At 36.8% G+C, this 27,543-nt stretch overlaps 1 protein-coding gene across 1 annotated transcript in view; it reads left to right on the top strand.

Annotated features, from left to right (window-relative positions):
• The window catches only part of ADAMTS3 (ADAM metallopeptidase with thrombospondin type 1 motif 3), a 305,688-nt gene that overhangs the window by 237,062 nt on the left and 41,083 nt on the right, over positions 1 to 27,543 (top strand). The window contains exons 5-10 of the mRNA XM_003931961.4: positions 3,815 to 4,014; positions 22,045 to 22,128; positions 24,210 to 24,366; positions 25,105 to 25,210; positions 25,597 to 25,740; positions 26,688 to 26,820. Coding sequence (XP_003932010.3) covers positions 3,815 to 4,014; positions 22,045 to 22,128; positions 24,210 to 24,366; positions 25,105 to 25,210; positions 25,597 to 25,740; positions 26,688 to 26,820 — 824 coding nt within the window. The remainder of the gene's footprint in view (positions 1 to 3,814; positions 4,015 to 22,044; positions 22,129 to 24,209; positions 24,367 to 25,104; positions 25,211 to 25,596; positions 25,741 to 26,687; positions 26,821 to 27,543) is intronic.

Genomic DNA, 27,543 nt, shown 5'->3' with positions numbered 1-27,543 from the left:
ATGGGTGCTGCTGATTGTTTGGAGACACAATCATGGTGATATAGAAGTAAAGAAGAAATTATTTAGGCAGATAGTGAGGGTAGGGAAGTTCTTGGTAAGGTTTTTCTAGAAATCCCCAAATCATTTTCTTTTCAAACAAAGAGCAGCCTGTAAAATCTAGCTGCAGACATAGAAAGGCAAGCTAAAAATTTGCGCAGGTGAATGCCAGCAGTTGTGCCAATAGGAAAGAGGCTACCTGGGGGCTAGGCATATCCAATATGGCAGCTCCATCTTCTCTTCTCTTTGCCAGCCACATGTACAGTGAGGAGACAACATGGCACTGACCAAGTGGAAAGCCCATTTAAATAATAAGATTAGGGTGAGGTAGCCAGCTTCCTAGCATGCTATGTAAATGTCACACCTGGTCCAATCAATCTGTGGGCCCTATGTAAATCAAATACTATTTCCTCAAACCTGTCTATAAAATCCAGTGCACTTTGCTGAGAGCTGGAAACACCATTCAGATGCCCCTCTCTCTCAAAAGAGAGAGAGCTGTTCTCCTTGGTCTCTCTTTTGCGTATTAAACCTCTGTTCCTAGAACCACTTCTTGTGTGTGTCCCCATATGGAATTTCCTTGGCCCAAGATGATGAACCTTGGGTATTTACCCCAGACAACGATACCACTTCAATAGGTGTTGGAAAATGGTCATCACACACTGAGTCCACTCCTGGGGGCCACAGTACCAGCTGAGTCATGAGTCATGCATTTGGGTGGTGTCAGTAGGTTGCCAGAGTGCACAGTCTAAAATATATCTCAATTCAGTCTTAGGTTCCACAATAGTGGTGCTATCTACAGAAGTAACTGGGGCCAGGCGTGGTGGCTCATGTCTGTAATCCTAGCACTTTGGGAGGCTGAGGTGGGTAGATCACTGAGGTTAGGAGTTTGAGACTAGGCTGGCCAACATGGTGAAACACCATCTCTACTAAAAATACACACACACAAAAATAGCTGGGCATGGTGGTGTTCACCTGTAATCCCACCTACTCCAAAGACTGAGGCATAAGAATCACTTGTACCTAGGAGGCGGAGGTTGCAGTTAGCTGATATCACACCACTGTGCTCCAGGCTGGGCAACAGAGCAAGAATCTGTCTCAAAAGAAAAAAGAAAAGAAGAAGAAGAAGAAGAAGGAATTGGAAAAGTTTTCAATCTTGTGATATTGGAGCAATAGTGGTTTATCATTTAATTATGCCTGTATCTTAAAAGAATTCAGACCTCATTCATAATTTTAACCTAGCGGCCTTTCTTTAGTTTTACAAAGGCAGTTTAGCATGGGAAGGGCTATGGTCATCCTTGCTTAGGTTAAATTATGAACTAAATTCCTCCCAACGTTAGTTTGGCCTATGCCCAGATATAAATAAGAGCAGCTTGGAGGTTAGAAGCAAGATGGAGTCAACTATGTCAGTTTCTCTTACTGTCATAAGTTTGCCATTATTTTGCAGTTTTACCAAGACAAATTCATTATGAATGAAGATATTTCACAGCCTCAGAGCTCTCTGTAATTATTAGTATAAGTACAAAGTACCAGAAGCTATCCTATTGTCTTTCTTTGAAATATTTGATATTGTGCATTTTAGGAAACATGGAAAGAACACTGCACAGCATGGAGGAAAGTAGGAACAAAAGTATTCTTGATTTTCAAAGGCTCCCTTCTTTCCCAGGTTTCTTATGCAGTAAAAAAAAAAAAAAAAAAAAAAAAATCTGTTTTCTTACCAGAAAACTGCCTATTTAAAGAGGCTTGCAAAGGCCAAACCAAAGGTGTGTTAAAGCAGAATGAACTGCCTTTCTGAAACAAGTATTCAGCCTTCTTCATTCACACATTAGCCTTCATGATATAATAACATTGCTGGTATATTTCCATTGGACATTTTCTCTGAGCGTTCTGCCAGAAAGAGCCATTTTTAGAACTGAGAGCTCATGTCTGAATTTCCTATATTTGTACACTAGCTATCACAACTTTTCACATTCTCAAGTGTGTGAAAAGACTTGAGGTTGAATAGTAAAGCTATTTGCAGGTGTAGTAGTGTCTTGACCTCAGTGAGGGTTTGCAGCTCTTGAAAACTTTTGAGGAAAGCTTTCTGTTTGATGTGGATGATGGCGAGAGTTATTTATGTATTGTGGAGCCAGTGTAATTCCTTGGTGAGGAGAATTTTCCCAGCTAATGAGCTAGCAGTTGGGCTTAGGTCAAAGTGAATTAAAGTATAGCTTTCAAACCTGAGTAGTCACATTCAGAGCTTGTGGCCCTACCTGTAAGGGAGGGTGTTGGTGTTTCTATATATTTTTTTAAAGGTAGAAAGAGTGTGAGCAGGATCTGTACTTTCACTACTTCGAATCCTTTGTGGCTAGGGCTTGGTCATCAATCTTCCCAGCCAAGAGACACCTATTTTTCCCCTGTCTTAATTTTTTTAAAGCCACAAACGTGGAGAGGAGAATACCTATTTATTAATGTCAGATGCTGACTCACATGGCTTACGAGCCCCAGTGTGGCATGAAATAAACCTTCATATAAAGCATGAGTCAGAGTAGGTTCTGTCAAACCTGTGTTTAGATAATGTGGTTGTTTTAGACATCAAGTCCGTTTATAAAATAAAATCCTTTCCTAGTTTTATATACTTGAAATGGAGATGAATATATTTTTGTTTTTATGCACCAGCAGTTTTGATTTTAATTTTAATTCAAATGATTTTATTTTTTAATTCACTAAAACATTTTTTCCTTAAAAAATCTAGTCATCTAAAAACAGATAACTTAGGTCATAAAACCTGATGATGTCTCTCTCACTCTTTCCATATATATAGGTATGTGTGTATGTATATGTGTGTGGGGGGGAGGTATGAAATGTTCATTTGGAAAGTAAAAAATGTAAGTTTCTTGAACTGCATTAAATAGGAAATTATTTTTACTTTTTTTTTTTTGAATATAGGTTATTTTCTGACTGACTTCTTACTTGAATATCTCAGATTCAGATATATGGTACCCGAAATGACTTGCCATCCAAATGATGGCCAGTGCAAATATAGATAGCTATAGTTTTCTGTACATCCCTGCATACACACACACACACACACACACACACACACACACACATATTTTATAGGTATATGTATATAATATAGATCCTGTATATTGTATACTATCTCACCCACATACACCGCCACACACATGTGTATATAGTATATACCCTGTATATCCACTTTTTCACTAGCAGCATTCACTAGAAAACCATATTCAGAAGAAATAAAGCAATACATAGTGACTCATAATCATATCACTTGATGCTATTGTATTGCCATGCTATAATTTGATTTTTAAATTAAGGTTACTGGAAAGAGAAGCAATTTAAATTTATTTGACACCAATTCTATACTCCATGGTTATAGTAACTTAATCACTGTAAACATACTGGAGTTATTTTTATTTGTGATCTCTATTTAATAACTATATATCCAGCATGTATTCTGTACCCCCACTCCTTGGCTCTTTGCTGGGAGAAAAACTGAACCACTCCTATGCTTACAGGATAGTCAGTCTGCTGTGATGGCACTGCTCCCTGTATAATAATGTGATTTTTACCCTCAGTGTTGCTGTTCTATGTTGAATTTGTAGCAGGTCTGTCTGATCATATGCGTATGCATATTATTTAAGGAATGAACTGAAAAGCAGCATGTCAGTGATTGTGAATGACAATCATAGGCCCCTGAGATGATTCTTTTAAGAAGTTATTGGAAGGCCTGTTGGGGAAACTGAAATTCCTGATTCCTTTTGTTTCTTAATAGAATCGGACCTGGAAGGCCTTGATGATCTAGGTACTGTTTATGGCAACATCCACCAGCAGCTGAATGAAACAATGAGACGCCGCAGACACGCGGGAGAAAATGATTACAACATCGAGGTACTGCTGGGAGTGGATGACTCTGTGGTCCGCTTCCATGGCAAAGAGCACGTCCAAAACTACCTCCTGACCCTGATGAACATTGTGAGTAGTACCTCCTTTTTAAAACTTTGTGATCTTTTAATTCACTCCTCTTATTTGTTGGTATCCTTTGGCAGTCTGTGTGAGATCTCCCATGACTGTGCCCTGCATCCAAAATATGTACATGATAGCATTAAATTTAAATTATTGAGCTAAATATTTAAAATACAAGAATGCTAAAATAAAGGAAGCATGAACCAAAAGTTTCTTTTGGTCGATCAAGTAGTTTTCCATCATTGCCAAAGTGAATTCATAAATTGAAAAAGCCATAATGAGATATAATTAAACATGAATTGTAATATTTATTTTGTTCTGGGGATAATCAGAACTTGCAGGACTTTGTCCACCTGCTTTGATGTGTCCCATGAAGGATGAAATAGTTCTTTCCAGAATCACTCTGCTTTCCAGGATGATATAGAATGGTTTATGTCTGGTAACTCTGTGGACTCTTGTTGTTACAGCTTTTGAACAAATGTGATTTTTTTCAACGTTGTAAGATGGAAGGTAATATGTTTATTAATAAAAAGCAAACAACTAGCAGCACAATACTGCACAGCAACCACTAATGGTCTCTTTAAATTTTTCTTTATTTCTCCTTTGTGAAACTTAATCAGATTCCGAATAAATTTTGTCAATATCCTCAAACTTCTGTTCTTTCTTTTTGAATTGGCAGCGGGCTATTGAGGAGAAATGATAATACGTAAACCACCTAGTTCTAAAAGATAATCGAGATTTTGGTGTGCTCTATATATTTTACCTCATGCCAATATAAAATACCTATTATGTTGATTTTGCAAATTTATTACCTAAGCCTATACTCTGTTTTCTTTCTCTCTGCCTACCTTCTCTCACCCCAACTTTTGATATTTAATATTATTTCTTGGATATCTATGTTCTTTACCTTTTTCCCCATGCTTAAAATTAGATTTCAAACAGTTACACTGAAGGAGAAAAATTCTTAATTTCAGGAAACATGGTTTTATTTATGCTAATGTCTGATAATTATATTTTGGTCTATTGAGATGGCAGTTTATAAAATTATACATATACCATATCTCTGTGAAATGGAAAATGAGTACAGAAATTCAAACCCATTTTATTTGTTCATGGCACTGATTTCTGTTATGGATACCAAGCAACACACAGAAAGCAAATTACTAGCCTTGGCAATAGATATGTATAGAGGATCATCATTTATGAATTATGTGAATGTTTTCAACTCTTCACTATGAATGTTTCATATTAACCTTTTGACTATTAACTTTTTACTAGTTTTGTAACTTTGGCATGCTTCTTGGACTTTCTGTCCTGCTTCTGTCTCTTTGTCTGTGTATTGAGAAAAATAATAGGGATGTTGAGAGAATGAAATGAGTAAATACAAGTCATCCATTATTTACAGTGCCCTATGTAGATACACAAATAGACAATCACATTTTAGTTCTCTACACCAAGTTTTACTTCCTAAATTATCTAAATTTCAAAATTCCTGTAGAGATATTATTCTTATGTCATTCATTATGTCTCTGAGCTGCTTTTTTTCTACTACCTGGAAAACAATCAGCATAGACTTATTTGGCCCCCAAATGATGCCTAATAAGAAGGTTTTTGGAGTAACACAACAGAGAATTGGATTTAGTTCTTGTCCTCATAGAACTTATAATTATTATAGGAGAAAAAATAAATACATGGGAAAATTAGGAGGAAAATAATGTAAGCAATAAAAGACATGCCATTCTAAGATATATTATAGGCAGTATATTATAGATGCAATAAAACTTTAGAGAATGGAGATGTGACAATAGTCCTCCAATCATGAAGTGATAAAAGTATTAAACTGGGATCTAGGAGGGTAAGGTTTAGTTTTAGTCCTACTGCTGATGGGCTTTGTGACCTTAGACAAATCATGTCTCTTCCTAGGACTTAGTTTTCATCTTTATAAAATTGAAAGTTTCAATTCGTTTATAAGTTATATAATTTATTAAGAAGTTAGAAGTTAAATTGCTTTTAGAGATTTGTTTTCCTGTTGTCTTTTTTGTTTGCTTTGTTTGTGTTTTTTTGAAGGACGTGAAAATGTAAAGGTTTCTAGGTAGGAATGGATACAATATATTCACCAGACAGTAAATATGGTTTTGAGAGTGTCAAAAAAACAACAAAGTGCTGCATTCTATATTTTAAAAACAGTCAAGAAGACTTGTGCGGTCCATTAAAAAATCAGATAATAGACTAAGACTCTATCTCAAGTACAAATTAAAGTAAATAGAGTATCAGAGAATGGAGCTATGGAAGAGAAAATAACTTTTTAAAACAACATATTAATTGCATTTTAAGTAATTAATATAGGTAAGAGATTTGGAGAGGTAATAATAACACTCCTCCTCTTCCCTCCCCAACTTCATAACCAACTGAGAGACAGACATGGAAATCACATAGATGAAGAATGAAATAGTTTTATTATTGATGAGAAATGAATTGCACATACAATTGTGTATACTTAAGTGTATAGTCACAAGGTATTCATTATTCTAAATCAGTGGTTCTCAACTGTGGGTAATTTGTGTTCCTGTCAGTTCCCAGGGACATTTGGCAATGTCTGTAGACTTTTCTTATTGTTACCATTGGTGGGTGGGGTGGGGGGTGGGTATAAGGAGATGCTACTACTAATTGTGAGAGAGAGAGAGAGAGAGGCCTGGGATGCTGCTCAGTATCCTACAGCACAGCAGACAGCACTACGTAGCATAGAATTTTTAGTTATCTGGCCCAAAATGTCAACAATACTGAGGTTTAGAGATTAGACTTAGACAGTCTTATTCCCAACTTTCATCTCTCTCCAACTGGACGATTTCAGGTTTTCCCCCTAGAGTCAGGCAGACAACTTTAGGTAAAACAAGACAGAAGACCAAAGTCCTCCCTCTCCCCCTTACCCACTGCCCTGTTGTAGCCTGTTAGACCCAAAATACTGGCCTGAGAAGGCTCTTTCCGCTTCCTCTAATTCAGCATCAAATGAGAATGAGAAACAGAAAGAGAAACCAACAATGATACGCTAATGAAGCCACCTCATGGAAATTCAAGGCCAGGAACATTCAGTTTTTCGCTAACAATGTTCAAGTAACTATCTCCTGTGCTGGCCATGCTTTATGACTTCTCATGGTCATCGAAAATTATGGTTCACCAGGCTTGCAGCCTACATAAACATAGAGACTTAGATGAAATGTCAGATAGGGTCCTAGAGAGAAACTGCAGAAGAAAGCTAACAGCAAAAAAGGTCCGTCTTTTTGCATTGATTAGGGAGAAAGGTGTCACTATGGTAGAGAAAAGATCATCCTCTCCTTTAAAATTCTGGGGCAGCTTTGTCTTGGTTGACTACTTAGCAGATGTGCTCTTCCCTGATTTTACCTGGTTGTCAATTTCATTTCCATATCAGAACCCAGATGATAGTTTCTGAGTTAAGGGAATACTTTTAGGTCCAAATAATTTGCTTCAGAGTATCACCTTAATTTAAACTGAGCTCCCTTTTAAAAAGAAACTTATATTTCTTATCACATGCTTCCTTTTATTGAAAAGAGCTCATATATTATTATTAAATGTTAAATGTATATTTAATGAGAGAAGAAATACATGAACAAAGGATCATAAACAATGTAGAGGTAGATCATGTACAATCTTGGGAGGGAGTCAGAAATTTTGGACTCAAAACAAGAGAAAATAGATACCAAATACAATTATATAATGGAAGCAGTGTTTAAGAAGTAAATTAACAATTATTATTGGGTATCATATATTCTTTCCAAGTATATTGCAAGATGGAAATTATTACCATTCTTTCAAAGAAAACAGAGACCTTAAAAATATTAATAAAAGTTAGGTAAATTTTAAAAAATTATTTACAATTCATAAAATAGTCTCAAATTATGACAATATGGTAATGCTAATCATCAAAGAAAGACAGGGTTACTGGGAGGAGAAACTGGCTTAGAACATTCAAGTTATATTTAATTTTAACTCAATCATAATTTAAGCATAATGAGAACACTTACAACAGTATACTGTATGTCAGGAGTAATGCTAAATCCCTTTGATTTATCTGCTATTTTAAATTAGCCATGCAAATTGTCCGTCTTTTCAATACAAATATATTTAATCTATTTCAGGACCATATTTCATAATGATAGTAATGCTTGTACGTGTGAATGCAGTGAAGTTCTGTAGTGTTGCTATGCAAATCTGGGTGTTTGGACGCAGGAAAGGTAGCTCAACAAGTTACCACTTTTCTCTGGGGGCTTAAGGGTCAAGTGAACCAGTTTGAACAGGCCCTAGATGGTTTTGATAAAACATTCTAAGAAAGGAGGGATACCCTCTACTTATCCCCACTCCTTTGCGAAGCAGTGGGGAGAATAATCAGATTCCTTTAATCTACTTTGTTTTAACCTCTTTCTGCTTTGTAGATCTTGACATTTACCAAGCTTCCTCTATTCATATCCAACACATGGATATGAATATATCCAAGGTTTTAATGTTTCAAATAAGATCTGTCATATACGTTAAGCCTTTCTTAGGATCCCATATCATATCTTGTTATATTAAGAAACGTTTATAGTTTTACTATTTTGGAACATGGTTGATTTGCTCGGAAAGTGGTACTCAGCTATAGGGCATGTCTCGTGCTATAAATATTGACCCATTGTCTGTCACGTGCATGGCCTATTTTAGTCATAGGGAATATTCCAATAAGCATGATAGAAATTGTTGACCTCTTGAAGCTTTCCTGAATCCTCCAACAAGCTTCAAGTGAGTAGAGTTTTTAAATTTTTAATTTCCTGATCTGGTCCATAATTATCAACCCAAACCTCAACAGGAGCAGTTCTCTCATAGATTGTTTGTTCTTTGAGTGCAGTTACTGTATATTACTGAACCTCATATTTACATCAAAAAGTGTCTGCCATATGGTAGACATGCAATACAATTTTGACTGATTCAGTCTTTTAATTATTTTAATGCTATATACCAGGTATATGGTGGTTAACACAAAATAAGCTTATTTCCTGACGTCAGCAAGATTACAGACTAGTGGAAAAATAAAATAATTACATCATAGGTTACCTAAGAACTATGCAGGGAACTGATAATTTGCCAGCAAAGAGAATAACCGAACAAATGGGTGATAGAAGTTATACATAGGCACGATTAAGAAAAACCTTCTTTCAGGAATTGATTATTAAATTGAGACTTAAAGTAAAAGATCCAGCCGTTTAATAAGGCCATGTTTTTTAGTAACTAAAAGAAGATCATTGTGTAAGGAGTCAGGCAGAGCTAGGAGAAGAAGGCAGGCATCCTTTAGGTCATGTGAGGAGCCTGACTGCAGTATTAAGTACAAAATAAAAGCCATTGAGAGTCCATTCCTGTTTCTCTCTGCCTTGTAAAGAAAAATTGGAGAGGCCTAAGGACAATGAAGACAGGCCCAAGTGGAAATTGAGTATAAATGTCTAGGCAAGAGAGGATGGTTTACTAGACAGTGAGGATTGCAGTAGTAATAGAAAATTTATGGTAGAGTCATTAGGATTTGCTATTGAATCCATGGGCTGAGGGAAAGAGATGAAACCACAATAATTTATACTTTTTTTTAGCTTGAACATTCTGTTTGTTAATGGTACCATTTATGTAGATGAGTTGGTCATTGAAAAAAATAGATTATGGAGAATCAAGGTTAGTGATGAAATCTTTGAAGATATTTGAAATCATCTAGTTTTGGGTCTAGATTCAAAATAAAGATTTAATGTTAACAAGGAGGGCTTATACTACTAATATTTTAGTCCTTTGTGCCTGAATCTCCAAGAGATACATAAATTACTTAATACTTTCTAACTCTAAGATGCATTCAGTCTTAGTCCCAGTTTACAAATGAAGAGATTGAAGTTGAAAGAAGTTAGGTGATGTTACTAGGGTCAGACAGCTAATATAACAGAGTCAGGACTTGAGCCCAGATCTGTATCTGCTTTCTGAGCCTGAAGTTCTTCCTCCCTTAACTTCACTGCCTCTCATTACAAATTTGAGACATTTTACATATCTCTTGCTAGATAAAACTCGGATGTCTTTCTTTTATCTGTTTCTGTGTCTTGTTTATATGATTCAAGTCACTGAAATGAGAATTCAGTTAGTTACCTGATTGAATCAAACCAGTTAGCAATCTAGTTTACGATTCTAACAGGATGATGAGGCAGATTTTTATGATTAAGAGGGTAGGTTGTTTTCTTTCAATGTGCCAGGTATTTTCCATCAGCAACACTCTGCTGTCTGTGACTGGTCACATTTATCTTTTTTTATTTGCTAAGGTCTATGAAATGGTCTTCTGGGTCTAATGTGCCTATTAACATGTTTAGGGTCCTGTAAATCATAGAATGTATGCCTTAATTTCAGAATTTATTAAATGATAAGAAAGTTTATTTAAAAGAGGGCCTCCCAGTGCAAAGAAACAATCTTGGACTTCTAAGTAATTATAAATAATTGAGATAATTCATTAATTCTTTTGTATATTGAAATTAGCTACTTATGATGGACAGTGAACCAATAGCAGCATAAATGTGTTATCTGAACAGGGCAGGCTTCCCTACCCAATATTTGTAAAGGAAATATAAATGACACAGACATACCCTGGTCCTTACAAAGTATTAATGGACTTATTCAAGGGTTAGCAGCAAATATATGTGGTTACTGGTTACTTAATGATGATTATATCAATATACTGCTTTTATTTTTTAACTTTTTCTGAAAACATTGAATATGAGTGTCATGCAGATTTACCTGGGAAGTATATGTATTCATGCAACTTAAGCAGATCATGTAGTAGTTTTCTATTTTGAATGATTATCTATAATCCATTTCTTATATTTGAATTCACATCAATACTCTAGGCATATATTTACCTAGCATAAGAATGAACAAAACAAAAACAACTTAAATATGCATCAGCTGCTTACATACATAAGGGCGCTTCCTTGAGATGAAACACTGCAGCTTTAGAACAAGGTTGGTCTCTGTGCACTGATAAGGAAAGATCTCCAAGACAGATTAACTCAAAAAGCAAAATAATGATCTCATTATGTGTAAAAAGGCATATTATGTTTGTGAGTACATAAGCTTTTTTTTTTTTTTAGAAGAATGGACAATATACTATTAGTAGTGGAACTATGGGTTGAAATTGTCTATGTGTTTAAATTGTATAATAAAAACATGTTTAGCAAAGGAGGGAATTTAGATTTCAGTTGAGGCATTGAGGCATTCTAGTACTTCCTTAGAAAAACCTGTATAAAAAGTAGATGCTGAGAAAAGGTAGGCATTGTCTGGAAAGTCTTCAGCCTCCCAATTTTGGGTAACTCCTGCTCTCCACTTCTCCAGCCTTTACTATCCTCTTCTCAAAACACAGCTCTCTGGTGATTGATTCCTCTAACCCAGAATAGTCAATGGCTTCCAGTGTCTATTAAAAAAAGTCCTGAAGAGCATTGTGGCAGAGCAGGCAGGGGATGGGCCTGGCCTGTGAGTTTGTCATCTTGCATTTAGGCAGTGCTTGTGGAGGCTCCGCCATGCCCCAGTCACAGTTTTAGTGAGGGAGTACAGACATGAACTGCATGCTGTGAAACTGTATGCGGCTCCTCTAGCCTCAGTCTTCCCACTTACAAGTTGTCAGGATTAAATAGAACAGTAAATGCACAAAGCCCAGAGGACAGTATTTGCTTGCTTGCTCCATCCTTCTCTCTATGTCCCAGGCCAGATGTGATGCCTACTCCTTCTCTGAGTGTTTCCTTTGGTTCCCATTCCTAAACCCTGCATTGTTCCAGAACACACGGAACGCATCCCTTCCTTTGCCTGGTTATAGCCCCGCTTCCCCGCACTGCCCATTGCTTCTTTCTTGGACATCATTAGCCTACCCTTTAGGAGCCAGGTCAGATGCTGCCTCCTCGGGGAAACCTTTCCTGGTCCAGAAGTCATCTCTTCCTCTTAAGATTTTGTGTAGTTCTTTCTAGTCTAGTTCTTTATATTACAGCATTCTACCTTAGTATGCAGCTCTCTACCTTACTAGGATAGCTTCCAGGGGGGCAGTAACCAAGTTATTGTTATTGTTTTTTTTTCCAGCTTTACTGAGGTATAATTGAGAAATAAATATTGTACACATTGAAAGGGTAGAATATTATGATTTGATGTGTAATGATACCACAGTCAAGTTAATGAACACTCATTTAGGATTTGCCTACCATAGGCAAAGTCCTATTAGATTCTTGGGACACAAAAAATAATAAAACATAGCTCCTTTCTACAAGGAGCTAATTCTAGCAGGTAAAATAAACCAATCAACAAATGATAATAATAAAATGTGGTAGAGATCTATAAAATACATTAATCTTCAAGAGATTCAGTTGCAAAGTACTAGGGAAAGATGAATTGACAAAGAGAGGATATGGTTTGGCAAATAATGCCAATGGCCAATGAGGTCTTCATAAGAGGACATGTCATTTGAGTTGGACTTTTCCAACTCAATTGGCATTTTCTTTCCAGAAAAAAAAAAAAGAGATCATGGAAGATGGGGAACAGCTTGTAACAAGATACTAAAAGTTCATGAATTCTTTGGAGCCACTCTGGATTGGTCTGCATGGTAAAATTGAAATGTATTTAGGGGAGATGACAGATGAAGAGACTGGAAAGAGAAGCTGGGACTAACTTTAGAAAATAATATGTGCCATACTAAGTAGTTTGAATTTCATCTTGTCAGAGAAGACTCATAAAGGGTTTTTAAGAAGATTAGTGACTTGATCAGTCTGTGTTTCAGAAAGAGATGCATTATTAGAATTACTTGGAGGAGAGAGACTCTGCTAGACTCTATGAACACAGACACATAGTTTCTAAGTTCAAAGTGTCTATCTGGGTCCAGATGTCTTGTTGTGAACACTATACTTCCCTGCCTCAACAAACTATCTTAATTTCCCTGACATGGATTGAACATACCAGATCAAAGAGACAGATTGCAGAAAGTACGCGTCTGTTCAGCCACCCTTTATAAAAACATACACGCCTTCCCAGGAATATCCTGAACCTATCACTCTAGAAGTGAGCCCCCACATCTCATGCTACTTTAACATAACACAACATCCACACAGGGTTGCTAAGAGATCCCTTAGTCAGCATTTTTTACTGAAGCCTCTCAGTTTTCTCTTTCGTTCCCCCTTTGCTTTTGCAGACCCAAATTCCCTTCCTGAAATTCACTCATTCTTCTTTCTTATGCTACAGATACCAGACTGACCTCATCCTTCATTAGTTTGTTCCAGCCTTTATATTTTCCTGAGTTGTGGAACAGAAAAGGTTTATAACTTCCTGAGTGAACCATCTTTCTCAATCTTGAGGAAGGGTAAACAATTCTACCTGGGCTTTTGGTATGTGTCCATCGTCACCAAGGACACAAGGGTCTGTAGAGCCTCACAGCTGGCTGCCTATTCTTGGTCTTTCTAAAACTCCTTTGCTACTTAAATGAAATAAAACATAATTCACATAAAAGAACAGACTCATGCTTATTGAAAACAGCCATCAACCCTTACAGTCTTCCTTTCTGGAGAGCTACTAAAATGTGCCCGAATCACCTAAATACAAAATATTTGCAAAAGTTTTAACAAGTTATTGCAATAGTCTGCATGAGCTGGATGGTTACTGAGCTGCTGGCTGTGGAGGTGGACAGGTTTGAGAGATGTCTGCAGTAGTTGGTAGTATATTGACTCTAATATTTGAAGAAGAAGAAGTAATCAAGGATGATTTAGTCTGTACTGGGATAAAATATTTAGAAGAGAAGAACAGGTTTTAGAGAGAAGATAGGTGTGCAATAAGGTATCCAGCTCTACTTGGAAATAGATAGTCCTGTTACTAGAGTTGAACAGATGGCTCTCAGACATGAGAGAGATGAATCACTATTAGATATGTGAAAGTTTGGGGACTAGACTAGAGGCTCATGCCTGTAATCTCAGCACTTTGGGAGGCTGAGGTAGGCGGATTACCTGAGGTCAGGAATTCAAGACAAGCCCGGCCAACCTGGTGAAACCCCATTGCTACCAAATATACAAAAATTAGCTGTATATCATGGCCGGTGCCTGTAATCCCAGCTACTTGGGAGGCTGAGGCAGGAAAATTGCTTAAATGTAGGAGGCAGAGCCGAGATGACACCATTGCACTCCAGGCTGGACAACAAGAATGAAATTCCATCTCATAAAAAATAAAGTTTGAATTCATCAGTCTACAGGTATTAGTTGAAGAAAGGTCAGTGAAGACAGGGGAAACATGTATCAAGATGATAGTCCAAAAAACACAAAAAACAAAAAACAGAACAAAAAAAACCTTGAGCAACATCTGCATGTAAAGGTTAGCCAGAGAATGTAGAGCTAATCTAGCTAAAGAAACAGAATAGTATCATTGAAGAATATAATGGTAAACAGTACCAGATGCCACAGAACATTGTAAATAGATGTCTTTTCATGAAAGAAAGTTGACGATGTAACTAAGAGAAGAAAAGTAATTCCTAGGAAGGAAGTGATCAAACAAGAGCATGGAAGGGATCTTTGGAGTGACTGTCTAGAGACTTAGGGCTTCCGCCATGGCAAAGCAACAATAACAACAACAATAAAATACAACATAGAGCAAGGTATTTGCAAAAAGAGAACAGGTCCTGATATTACAGAGGCTTAGTTGAAATCTGGCTCTACTAATCATTTGAGGAAAGCACTGTATGTCTTCTATGGGTCTCAGTCTCTTTGTAAAGTAGCAATGAGAATGTCTGTCCTCTATAGGATTCTGGGCTTTTTAATATATGCTGAGCTTTTGCACTTGCTCTTCCCTTTGTGTAGATTGCTTTTTCCCTAAAGAGTTATGTGATTATTCTTTCTTGTCTATGGGTCTCCCTTTCCTGACTACCCAGTCCCAAATAGTACCCAGTCTTTACCTCCTCCGGTTCTCCTCTATCTTGTCACTCATATATTTGTTTTCTTCATTACACCTATTCTCATTTGAAGTGGCATTGCCTGCATGTCTTTTGCATTCTTTTTTTTTCATGATTATAGGCTGTTTTGCCCAACAGAATATATGCTTCATAAGAACAGAGACTCAAAGGTATTGACTATTCACCCTAGAAAATTTGGGCACATAGGAATTGTTCAATATATATTAATAAGAGTATCAATAAACAGTAGTTAGTATTAATATGAGATTGGAGATGAGGGAAGAGTTGGCCAGTTGGGAGACATCTCTGTATTCTGAGAAAAAGGAATATAGAGTATGGGGCTGAGAATCTAAGTAGGTCTGAGTTTGGAACTTTTAGCTATGTAAGAGACAGTTGTGGACAGAGTAATATTTTTCTCAGTCCATTTCAGAATCCTTTCATATCTTGCCAGAATCATTCAGGCTATCTTGTCAATACTTGTTTACTTTCAGTTAGCCAAAAGTCTCTTTAAAAAAATTTTGTTATATGTGGTGTTTATTTGCTTCTATATGAATAATAGTAATAATTAGAGATTTTTTTTTGCATTTGCAAGAGCCAAGCATCATTTTAAATACTGTACATATATGAACTCATTTATTCCTTTCAACAATCCTATGAAGATAATACTGTAATTATCCCAGTTAACGGGTTAGGAAACTGAGACACAGAGGCAAATAACATGCCCAATATCATGTAGCGAAGATCAAATCCAGGCAGTCTGCCACAGAGCCCATGCTCTCCACTGCTGAGCTATCCAGCCTCTTAAGACCTAATCCACCCATCTGAACAAAAAGTGAGTGTTGCTTTGTTGAAGCCAGATAAAGCTGTTCATCAGCTAGTCAGACAAAGCAGGTCAGATTGTCCTGCCAGTGAAATGTCCTGGGAGAATTTGTCCTGTCCGGGAACAAACCTGGAAGGAATTTTCATTTCAAGGAATGGAATCCTTGATTTGATTTTTACCTTTTTCCCCTTCACATCATTGGCAACCTCTTCCAATATCAGATCATCTGAAAATTGAATTAATTTTCCGTTTACCCCATCTTTCAGGTAATTTAATAAAGACTCTAAGCTCAACCCTGAACACCTCACAGAAAATCTACCCATGGTCCTATAGTTTGGCCCACATGGTGAAAAGATACTCAGAGTTTTTGTAAATGTACTTTGGTTGCATTATGCAAGTGTCAAATATGTCACTTAGAATGTTTATGCTTACTGCTTTTCTTGCAACCCCAAATACTGGTTATACATTTCACCCTTTATCTCTTTTCTTATTTAATTTTTCTTCTCAATATTTTTTGGAATACTATTATACTGATCATCCATAAATCCTTATTTCTATTAAATTCAGAGCCCGACTCATTTTTTTAAAATTTACATAAGGAAGATGATGAAAATAAGCTACAAGTTTACATTTTCTTTCTCAATACGCTTCCACACCATAGTCTTAAACTCAAAGGTCGAGAATCACTGTTGATGATTTAAAAACCACATCCTGTGCGTAACGACAGTGCTGTGGCCTGCAGTCTGTGGAAGTATAGCAAAATGATCATAGTTATGACTCTGAAGTCAGACGGCCAGTTTTTATCCCTGGCTCTGTCGACTAACTGTGTGATCTTGGACAAGTTATTTAACCTCTCTGGGTTTCGGTTCCTTTAGCTGTAAAATGGGGTTAATAGCTCTAAAGTTATTTCAAGAATTACTTGAATTAATATAGGTAAACTGTTTAATGCAGTGTCTGGAACCTGATAAGCTCACTCTCTGTATTATTAGCTGGTTTTTTTTTTTTTTTTTTTTTTTTGTAGATTTTGCTTTTACTTCAGAAGAATAGTTTTCCTTTTCACTAAAAGTTGTAAAATTATTCTTAATAAATAAGAATTATTTAGAATTATTAAGAATTTCTTAATAAATAAAAATTTAGCCCATCTCTGCAGATTCAAATTGTTAATTTAGTTAAACGATATGCTTTTAGTTCTTTCCCAATATTATTTATTGAGTGCTAAAAACAGCCAGATATGAGAATTTCCTTATGCCTCTTAGGTAATGTTGTAATCCGATGACATTAAAACAAAGTCTAATGATTTTTAAAGTATTTTTCTTGCTTTTAAATGTCAAGTGAGTAAGCATTTACAACATAGCGTTTTCCTCAGGTTATACTATTTTATAATTCTTATTTAAAGGAAATTGTTTTATTTATGTGTAAATATAGGCAAACGCAATCATACTGACCAGTATGGTATATAAGCACGTTCAGGTGTATTCAGTAGCTTGTCCTTTGCCCTTCTGAAGCATGCATACTGCCATCTGCTGGAAAGACCTTTTAAATGATTTTTCCCAATAATTTTCTTGATAATTTAAAGTAGACGTTTCATTTAGATTGAGATTTAACAAATTTCAAATAGAAGAATCTGAAGGGCCCTTTCAGTAAAAACTGTGATGAGGGCAATTGCTTTTCTTGAACTTTTCAGGTAGATTATGAAAAATACACTCACAAATTTTTTAGAACTTTGTACATGGATAGGGGAATAGGTGCTCAAGCACTTGGTATTTTGCTGAGTATAGTTGTGTGGCATCTTGCTTGTTTTGAGCAACAACACCATGAAACAGACCAAGAAAGTACAATTAGAGTTTGTCAATAAGAAAATTGAGACTCAGGTTAAATAACCAGCCAAAGGTCCCTCAGTTTTTCTGCGGCCAAGGTGGGAACAGAACCCAGGGTTTTGAATAGCTTATAATTTGGTGGTATATTATTTCTCCAAATCTTTTTTTTTTTTTTTTTTTTTTTTTTTTTGAGATGGAGTCTCACTCTGTCGCTAGGCTGGAGTGCTGCGGCACGATCTCGGCTCACTGCAACCTCCAACTCCCTGGTTCAAGCAATTCTCCTGCCTCAGCCTCCTGAGAAGCTGAGATTACAGGCACGTGCCCAGCTAATTTTTGTAGTTTTAGTAGAGACAGAGTTTCACCATGTTGGTCAAGCTGCTCTCGATCTCCTGACCTCGTGATCTGCGCACTTGGCCTCCCAAAGTGCTGGGATTACAGGCATGAGCCACTGCTCCGGCCCATTTCTCCAACCCTTATCTACCCCATGTGTTTCACAATATAAAAACACAACATCTCAGGCATTGGTAGAGCCCTGGCAAGATGAAAAGCAATCAAATTATTAAGTATATTTTAAAAGTAAATAATATGAAGGAACTAACTCTTTTAAGCCTTGAAAATCAAACTAAGTCAGGTGCAGTGCTCTGTACAGTACAGACAGCTGGCTGTTTATTTGCCGCATTGAAAGAATACTTTATGCTATGTAAAAATATTAGTTCCCATAGTTGATTATTTCTACCCATAATAATGTATGTATACTTTGTGAATCTCAAAATGCGTGCTGACTGAGAACATTCTTAAACTGATTTTCATTTCTACTGGTTCACCCTGTTTCCTAATTAGCCTGGCATAATAGTGACTTTTGTTAAGTAATACTTTTATTTCAGTGAATGGTAAATCTTAATTTTAAAAGTGCTCTTTTGGCCAAGTACAGTGGTTTACGCCTGTAATCCCAACACTTTTGGAGGCCAAGGCAGGTCGATCACAGGTCAGGAGATCAAGACTACCCTGGCCAACGTGGTAAAACCCCGTATCTACTAAAAATACAAATATTAGCTGGATGTGATGGTGTGCACCTGTAGTCCCAGCTACTCAGGAGGCTAAGGCAGGAGAATCACTTGAACCTGGAAAGCGGAGGTTGCAGTGAGCCAAGATCGTGCCATTGCCCTCAAGCCTGGGCAAACGAGTGAGACTCCGTCTCCAAAAAAAAAAAAAAAAAAAAAGTGCTCCTTTATTCATTTTATAATATTGTATTTGCTATTGGTATTAATAATTTTGTCCATTGTACTTTCTCAGCACTGCGTTAATTTTAAAATTCACTAAGTACAAATGAATTTACTAATTTGATGATCATATATACATTTTATACTAACGTAAATATCACAAGCTACTTTTTATTATTACCATCTTTCCTTCATTTTGTTATTCTAAGACGTTCTGAGGTTGGAGTTTCCTGTATTATTTATGGATTACGTATGTTACAGTATAGCTGTCACTGTTATGTGCACTACCTGTGAAGGCCGCCTACTCTCTCTTCTCCTTCTTCAGAAATTAAGTCACTCTCTCTGTCTACTTTTCTTTAGTTTAAGTTACCCAGTTTTGTTTATTTACTAACATTGCTTTCAACCTGTTTTTTTTTTTTAACATCAAATGCTTTTTACATATTAACCTCATTAAACTAAGTACATGTTATAACTTGGTGTGCAAAGCCATGTTTCTAATTTGAAACAGCTGCCTTACAGGAAGCCTCTTGGGATAGACATGAGTCTCTCAATGAATGTGTTGATGACAGGCCTGATTGTTGACTTTTAACTTTTATTACAACTGTAAAGTTATAAATATGTTATCAGATAATTAATCCAGAAGAGAAGGGTGGAAGGGTTGATTCATTTTTCAATTAGGCAGCATGAAGTATGGCATAAGATAGGAGAATCAGCCCATGACTCAAAAGGCCATAAGAAACCTCAGTTTTTTGTCTAACATTCCATTTTTCTTTATATTGAGCTGAAATTTACCCCTTTAATAATGTGATAGTTTTAAGTTGTATTTTGTATAGATATACATAATGAATCAAATCCCTTTTCCATAAGAAGGCTATTAATTCTTCTGTTTTTCTTTTCTACTTATCATACTCTAATTTCCTTAAAACCCCCTTCCTCCCTCTCAGTCATAAAATTTTTGAGCAATTTGTTTGTATGAATTAACTCTCTTAATTCTTACCCTAACCCTAGGAGATACTATATTCATTATGTCCATTTTACTGAGACTCAGAAAAATAAAGGTCTCACCATCAGTGATGGGTTGAACCGGGATTTATCCGAGACTATTAATGTATGGCATTCAGGCTTTTAAACATATGTCTTCCCAACCCTTCTTTATAAGGCATTTTTTCTGGCCTCCTTGCTGTTATCTCTTCTCAGGATATGTTCATGTTTTGTCAAGCACCTCTGTTATAAGACAGCACAGAAAAATGAACTCAATACTTCCAGTTTTCTGTAGCCTAGAGTGGGACAACTTGGTCATGAGCTATCTGCCTGTACACTTATGCAAGCCAAGTGTGTATTGCAGATTTTTTTTCATGCCTCGGCTTATCTTGTGGAGGTATTAAATGGGATCTTATCCTTCTATGTATGTGAGTATGTTTGTGTGCATGTGCATATGTATATATGTATAAATGTATATATGTATATATTCATGCATTTTTGCACTTAAAAGGACTTTACATCTTTTCTTGTTACATTATACTTTGCCATCTCTGGTATATTCTAGCTTAGTCAGAGTTTTTTACCTCCACCTTTGCTGTTCTTTTCTTGTTTGTGACTTCTACAAATTCAGGAAGTATGCCTTCAGTCTACATTCAAGACTGCTTTTTTTAAGGTGTTCTGAGCAGTCACGTTGGATTCTTGAAACACTTCAGTTGAGATTTCTTGGTCGGTGTGGCCAATCAAAATATTATGATTTGTGAGTTTCTTGTTTTAGAGCATTCTTCAGTCATTCTTGACTTATATTTTTATAGCTACTCTCTATGAGATTATGCCTATCTTTTCTGTGCAGGTTTCAGATCATTGCACCTACTGTTCAAATCTCCTGGATCTGAAGCTGAATTGCAATTAGTTTTTCATCCCTCTTTTAGTCTTTTTGACAAGTGTTGAGCTCTTGTTCTTAGGAACAGCTAAGAACTTTGCATTCTAGCCTGATAACTCCACCTTTCTCATTCCTGCTAACATTTGCCGTGTCACTAAGCATTTTTTATTTGCACTAATTTTGTACTAGCTGAATGAGAAGATACAATTACAGTCCACTTCGGAGTCACATCTGCCAATAGCTCACTGTGTGTTTTCCATGTCAGCAAATCTCTACCGGCTTTGTTTTCCTCATCCATATTAACAGAGTTGGACTATGACCTCTGAGGTTGCATTTATTCCAACACCTATGATTTTAAAGTATACCAAATCACTTTTAGAAATTTCAGGCTAATTTTAAAAATTAAGTAAAAAGCAGTGACTCAACTTTGCTCTCCTAAGTTTCATCCAGGGCTGACCTTCATCTGATAGGTACTCACTCATGCAGTCTCCTTAGTAACTTAAATTTTGAAGGATTTCTATCTTGTAGGACTCCCAAGCAATCATTGCCTCAGCTGCCTTATCTGCTAGCTGGCCCTCAGATATACTACCACAGCTCCTGCACACAGACCATTGGCTCTCAACCAGACACAACACCCCTGGTTGTCACATGTTTGCTGTTTTCCTTTACTGTGGTTGCAGGCAACTCACAGGCTAGCAGATGATTTGCCAAAGTCACCCTCCTGTGGTTGCTTTTTTTTTTTTTTGAGACGGAGTTTCACTCTTGTTACCCGGGCTGGAGTGCAATGGCTCGATCTCGGCTCACCGCAACCTCCGTCTCCTGGGTTCAGGCAATTCTCCTGCCTCAGCCTCCTGAGTAGCTGGGATTACAGGCACGCGCCACCATGCCCAGCTAATTTTTTGTATTATTTTTAGTAGAGACGGGGTTTCACCATGTTGACCAGGATGGTCTCGATCTCTTGACCTCGTGATCCACCCGCCTCGGCCTCCCAAAGTGCTGAGATTATAGGCGTGAGCCACCGCGCCAGGCCCTGTGGTTGCTTTTGACTAATGTTATGTATGGATTATATCACACATAGACTCCTTCTAATATTGCACTAGTTTAACAAAGCCCTTTTCAGCATGTCCTCTATGTTCATGTTACTGTGGAGTTTACAAAATTAGCAATTTACATATGCAAAGATTGTTCCAAAGCTGAAAGTAAATGATTATATTTCAGAGTTCAGCTTTTAAACTCAGTTTTAAAAAAGCAATTTATTCAACTATTTGTGGTGATTACACCCTTATCCCTTAAATGTATATCTCATGAAATCCTTGATGTTTCATTTCTTTTAGAAATTATCTTTTTTCTAGGTGAATGAAATTTACCATGATGAATCCCTCGGAGTGCATATAAATGTGGTCCTGGTGCGCATGATAATGCTGGGTTACGCAAAGGTAAAATGTCTTGAAACATGAATTATAAACATTAGGGGCTGGGTTAACAGAAGACTGAATTGTTCAAGCTCCATCTAACTTATGGTAAAGATATATTTCACATAAACCTCCGCTTGCTTGAAATTGAGGAGGAGAAACTGCCACATGAGTGGAGACTTCCAAATTTGAGCAGATTATGAATGATTTTTTTATGCAGCTACCATTTGCTTATTTACTTCTGTAAAGATGTAGATAATTACCCTGACTTTAAGTATAACTTATGAATGGAAATGAATGGATACTATTATGAGGAGAGAGAATTTCCTTAGCGTATTGTTGTCACTGAGTTTGTGTTTCATTTATTCATGAGAAGCCTTCATATTGAATGCCTACTAAGTGGCAGATGCTTTCTAGGTGCTTGAAATATATAATAAAGAAAAAAGAAAAAGATATTTGTATTATCTTGATTCCCTAAAAATAGTATTTTATATACATGTATCTTTTCACTTAAGAAGAGTGAAGTTCACAGTGAATTGTTTTTATTTAAAAGAGCTTTAATTCTTTCAAAAGCAAAGAGATGAATCAAAACACGCACAATAGGCATTTCATGTAATATAATTGATTTTAGCTCCTTTAAGGAGGAAACATACAGGAAATGACTAGCTTGACAACTTTCTTGATGTTTAAAATTACACATCTTTCTCCCATAATTAATCTTCCTGATTACGAAATACTAACAAAGTTATACATTTAGGAAACAGGAAAAATCCATGTGTTTGCATTTCATTATATACTTAACATTCACTTATCATTTTATGTGATGATAGGGTGTCATCAATCTTTAGTTTATCACATAAACCTGACTTACTTTGTATTGCCAGCAAGGAATATAAGTTAGCTCCAGCTGGAAGTAACAGCTTCAAATTGGTCATTAAAGTATTTGTTTAGAAATGTATGCGATCAGTATATAAAAAAGGATGCTGATTTTATTAGGAATGTAAACATTGATAATAACATTTACTGAACTATAAAAAAATTCAGCCTGTCAGCCAAATAGGGACTAATTTTTGGTTCCAAATTCAATTTTTCATTTCATCAGAACTACTCTGTGAAATGTGGCTAGTGGGTTCTTGAAGATTGGGCCCTTTTCCTTCTGAACTTTTAACTCCTGACCATAATGTGTGGTAGCAACATTCAAATAATTTATTTTTTATATCAGAATTGGAAGAACCCACCCCTCTTCAGTAGCATGAAGTTAAAAAAAATGGGAGTTTTTGTTTTTTAATGTAAATTTAATATGATTTGATGGTTCTCCATAGACCAAGATTTCACCAGCTTTGCCAACTCATGGAAGAACTCATATTCTCTCCACATGTTAATTAATTCTGGATCATAAAAAATAAAAATCTTAACTAAGATTTTATACCTTCACATCTTGGGGAAAAAAATGCCAGAATCATCCTCAATATTTTTGTTCTTAATTCTGTAAAACTCAAATCTAAGCTGAATCAGGAATTATTTAGACTACTAAAATTATTACCTAAATGATTAATATTAAGTTGCTTCACAGTAGCAAATCTCAGTATCAAGCATCCCCATACTTTGGGAGGCCAAGGCAGGCAGATCATTTGAGGTCAGGAGTTTGAGACCAGCCTGGACAACATGGTAAAACCCCATCTCTACTAACAATAAAAAAAAAAAAAATTAGCCAGGGACGTTGGTGGGCCCCTGTAATCCCAGCTCCTCAAGAGGCTGAGGCACGAGAATCACTTGAACCCAAGAGGCAGAGGTTGCAGTGAGCCCAGATGGTACCACAGTGTTCCAGCCTGGGTGACAGAGTGAGACTCTGTCTCAAACAAAGCAAACCAAAACCATTCTCATAAATGCCATCATTTGACTTTCACACAGGTAAAATTGACCATTATTAAAATATCCTTCATGGGCATTTAGAATTCACAAATCAAAGCAAATATCAAAATAAGCCCCAAATATTATTGAATTATTGTTTAAATACTGTAATCCCAAATTCAACTTCAGAGAAAATTATCAAATGAAGCCTTTGCAGATTGTCATGTGTGTCTTTAACATATGTTTGCTCTTAGTCCATCAGTCTCATAGAACGGGGAAACCCATCCAGAAGCTTGGAGAATGTGTGTCGCTGGGCTTCCCAACAACAAAGATCTGATCTCAACCACTCTGAACACCATGACCATGCAATTTTTTTAACCAGGCAAGACTTTGGACCTGCTGGAATGCAAGGTATTGCCATCAATATATAGAAGAGAAGCTTAAGAGCATGACTTTTAAAAAGTAATCCTATCAGGCAGTCTGTTCAATGTTCAGCTCTCCACCACTACCACACACAGGCCAAGCATACATTTTCTTTCTGTTGCTTCCAGTGACTTCTGTGGAATTCTCAATGTTAAATGCCACTTAAATACCATCATAAATTATACTTGCTTTTAAAATAATGATTGTGCATTTGGGGTATGGAGGAGATGCTGGAAAATGCAGTAAGATTCCCACTAACTGTTTGGAATGAGAAAAGAGATGCCATAAGAAATGACTGCTTCCAAAGAGCTTTCTTCCAAAGTCAGCTTACATTTATCTAATAAATTCTGATGTGGACTTTGGAAGAAGCAGACTGATGATTTTCTTTTCAACATCGATGGAATTTCTGGCTTCCTTCATCAGTACCATGGTATGAAGGACCATTTACTAAAACAGAAAGACAGGGCTTAACTGGTGGGCAGAAGAGAATGGTAACCCTGGGCCATTCCCTCCCTTAGGAAAGGAGAAAATGCAGACCCAGTGAATCTGTTTAGAGACCATTACCTGTGGCTTTCCCAAGAGAATGTGGCACAATGCTAGTAGAGAAATAATGCTTCTCCTGTTTCCTGAAAGGCTTTTACTTTTTTCCCCTTGGCAAAGGTCCAGTAGTAATTCTTTATGGGTTTTCTCATAAAATGAAAACAAAGTAATTGTTATTCTCTACAGGATATGCTCCAGTCACCGGCATGTGTCATCCAGTGAGAAGCTGTACCCTGAATCATGAGGATGGTTTTTCATCTGCTTTTGTAGTAGCCCATGAAACGGGCCATGTGTAAGTTACTGCTGACAGCTATAAAGCCAAAAAAAGATCTTTTCTTTCCTGCTTCTCCCAGTATTGTTTCCTCTTTGGGCAGAATGCATGCCAGCATGCAGTTCTTGTCTTTTGCCAAGTGTGAAGAGCTGCAAACAGGGAAGAGGTCATGCACATGCACTGAAACTAAATGAGTGACTGGCTTGCAGAGGCATTCCTGTGGTTTTCAGAGCCGTAGAATAAGAAAGGCATTTCTATCAGACTGCTGTTGATTTCCATTTCTGCAACTTCTTCAGGAGAGCCATATTGACTTAAAAATACATATTTCCCAGTGCTTATTTTCAAAACCAAAATTAAGTGAAGGCAGTACCCCTGATTCTTACCACTGAGGTCTCCTTGTGTTCTAGGTTGGGAATGGAGCATGATGGACAAGGCAACAGGTGTGGTGATGAGACTGCTATGGGAAGTGTCATGGCTCCCTTGGTACAAGCAGCGTTCCATCGTTACCACTGGTCCCGATGCAGTGGTCAAGAACTGAAAAGATATATCCAGTATGTCCCCTGCTGCATTTCATGAGAGTATTTATTTCATAGTCTGCAGACATAAAAATTGACTCTTAGGGCTTGATCATAGCAAAATTCCCAGTAAATGAAAACTATTATTGATAAACATTTCCTTATGACTCACAACATTTGGCACAACAATTTTATCATGGAGTCACAATACTTGAAGCCATAAGTCTAGAATATAAGTAAATTTTTAACTGTAATGTAATTTTCCTTTAGTGAATTGTTATAGAAGATTTGATTAATGGTCAAACTTGAGGATGGGGGGAGGATGATCATGTGTTTCCTGCATTTTTACTTTTTTTTTTTTTTTTTTTTGAGAAGGAGTATCACTCTGACACCCAGGCTGGAGTGCAGTGGTGTGATCTCAGCTCACTACAACCTCTATGTCTTGGGTTTAAGCAATTCTCTGCCTCAGCCTCCCGAGTAGCTGGGATGACAGGTGCCTGCCACCATGCCTGGCTAATTTTTTTATATTTTTAGTAGAGACAGACTTTTCACCATCTTGGCCGGGCTGATCATGAACTCCTGACCTCGTGATCCACCCACCTCGGCCTCCCAAGGTGCTGGGATCAACAGGCCTGAGCCACCATGCCCGGCCGGTTCCTGCATATTATACCAGCTATACTCTACAGTGTAGATGTCAGGATGTGCCCTACCACACCAAGTGGTGGTTTAATTAGTGACTTGAATAAACATGGCTCTACTACATTCCTAAGTCATGCTGGATTTGCTTTCCTAGCCTGAATACAGGTGAAGAGTCCTTTTCTAAATAGATCCAAAACCAAAACCTTATATATATGTTTTTGCAAACTTGCTGTATGATCTGGGATGAAAGTCTAAAGTATATAAGCTAAGACTACTCTTTTTAAATTAGGACATGATTTTTTTAAATGAACATTTAACTACATGCAATATTTTTTTTCCTACAGTTCCTATGACTGTCTCCTTGATGACCCTTTTGAACACGATTGGCCTAAACTCCCAGAACTTCCTGGAATTAATTATTCTATGGATGAACAATGTCGTTTTGATTTTGGTGTTGGCTATAAAATGTGCACCGCGGTATGTTGCTCACAGTTGATGTGGATTTTGCATCTCAAAATCTTTGTGTAGCTCCTGCTTGGTGAGATTTACAGACTCACTGGTGCAAGTAGAATAATATCTAGCAATTATTTTGTGTTCATTATGTTGCTATGTGCCACAGCTAAATGCTTTAAATATATTATTGTATTTAATTCTCATGACAGACTAGAAGACAGCTGATATATTTTTATTTAATAGAAGATAAAGCCAAGACCTAGAGATTAAGCAACTTGCTTAAGGCACACAGCTGGTAAACAGGGGAACTGGACTTTGAAACCAAGGCTGCGAGGCTCATATTTTCATCTCCTATTCATCCCATGATTCTTGTGACCTTCAAAGAAGATGACTGTTAAGCCTTAGATATATTGCTTTTCTTTAGCTTGATGGCCAGGATTCCATGTATGTGTGACCAAAGGAAAGGATTGTGCTGGTATGGTCTTGTAAAAGAATTATATGTCATAGCATGGGGGTCAGGACAGTGGGTCAGTTCCTGGATCTGACACTTTCTAGATGTAAAACATTAGGCACCGTATTTAATCTCTCTGACTTACTTTCCTCATGTGTAATATGTAGATGATAGTACTTATCTGATAAGATTAGTGTGAGGATTAAATTTGACAATGTAATTAAAGTGCTTAGCACAAGAAAGGCACATATATATGTTCAATGGAATCCACTGAAGCCAGTCTTCCATGCAACTAT

The sequence above is a fragment of the Saimiri boliviensis genome, chromosome 3, assembly GCF_048565385.1.
Source record: "Saimiri boliviensis isolate mSaiBol1 chromosome 3, mSaiBol1.pri, whole genome shotgun sequence".
In the NCBI taxonomy this organism is placed as follows: domain Eukaryota; kingdom Metazoa; phylum Chordata; class Mammalia; order Primates; family Cebidae; genus Saimiri; species Saimiri boliviensis.
The sequence above is the reverse complement of the archived record's forward strand: the minus strand, read 5'-3'. Positions and strand labels throughout refer to the sequence as shown.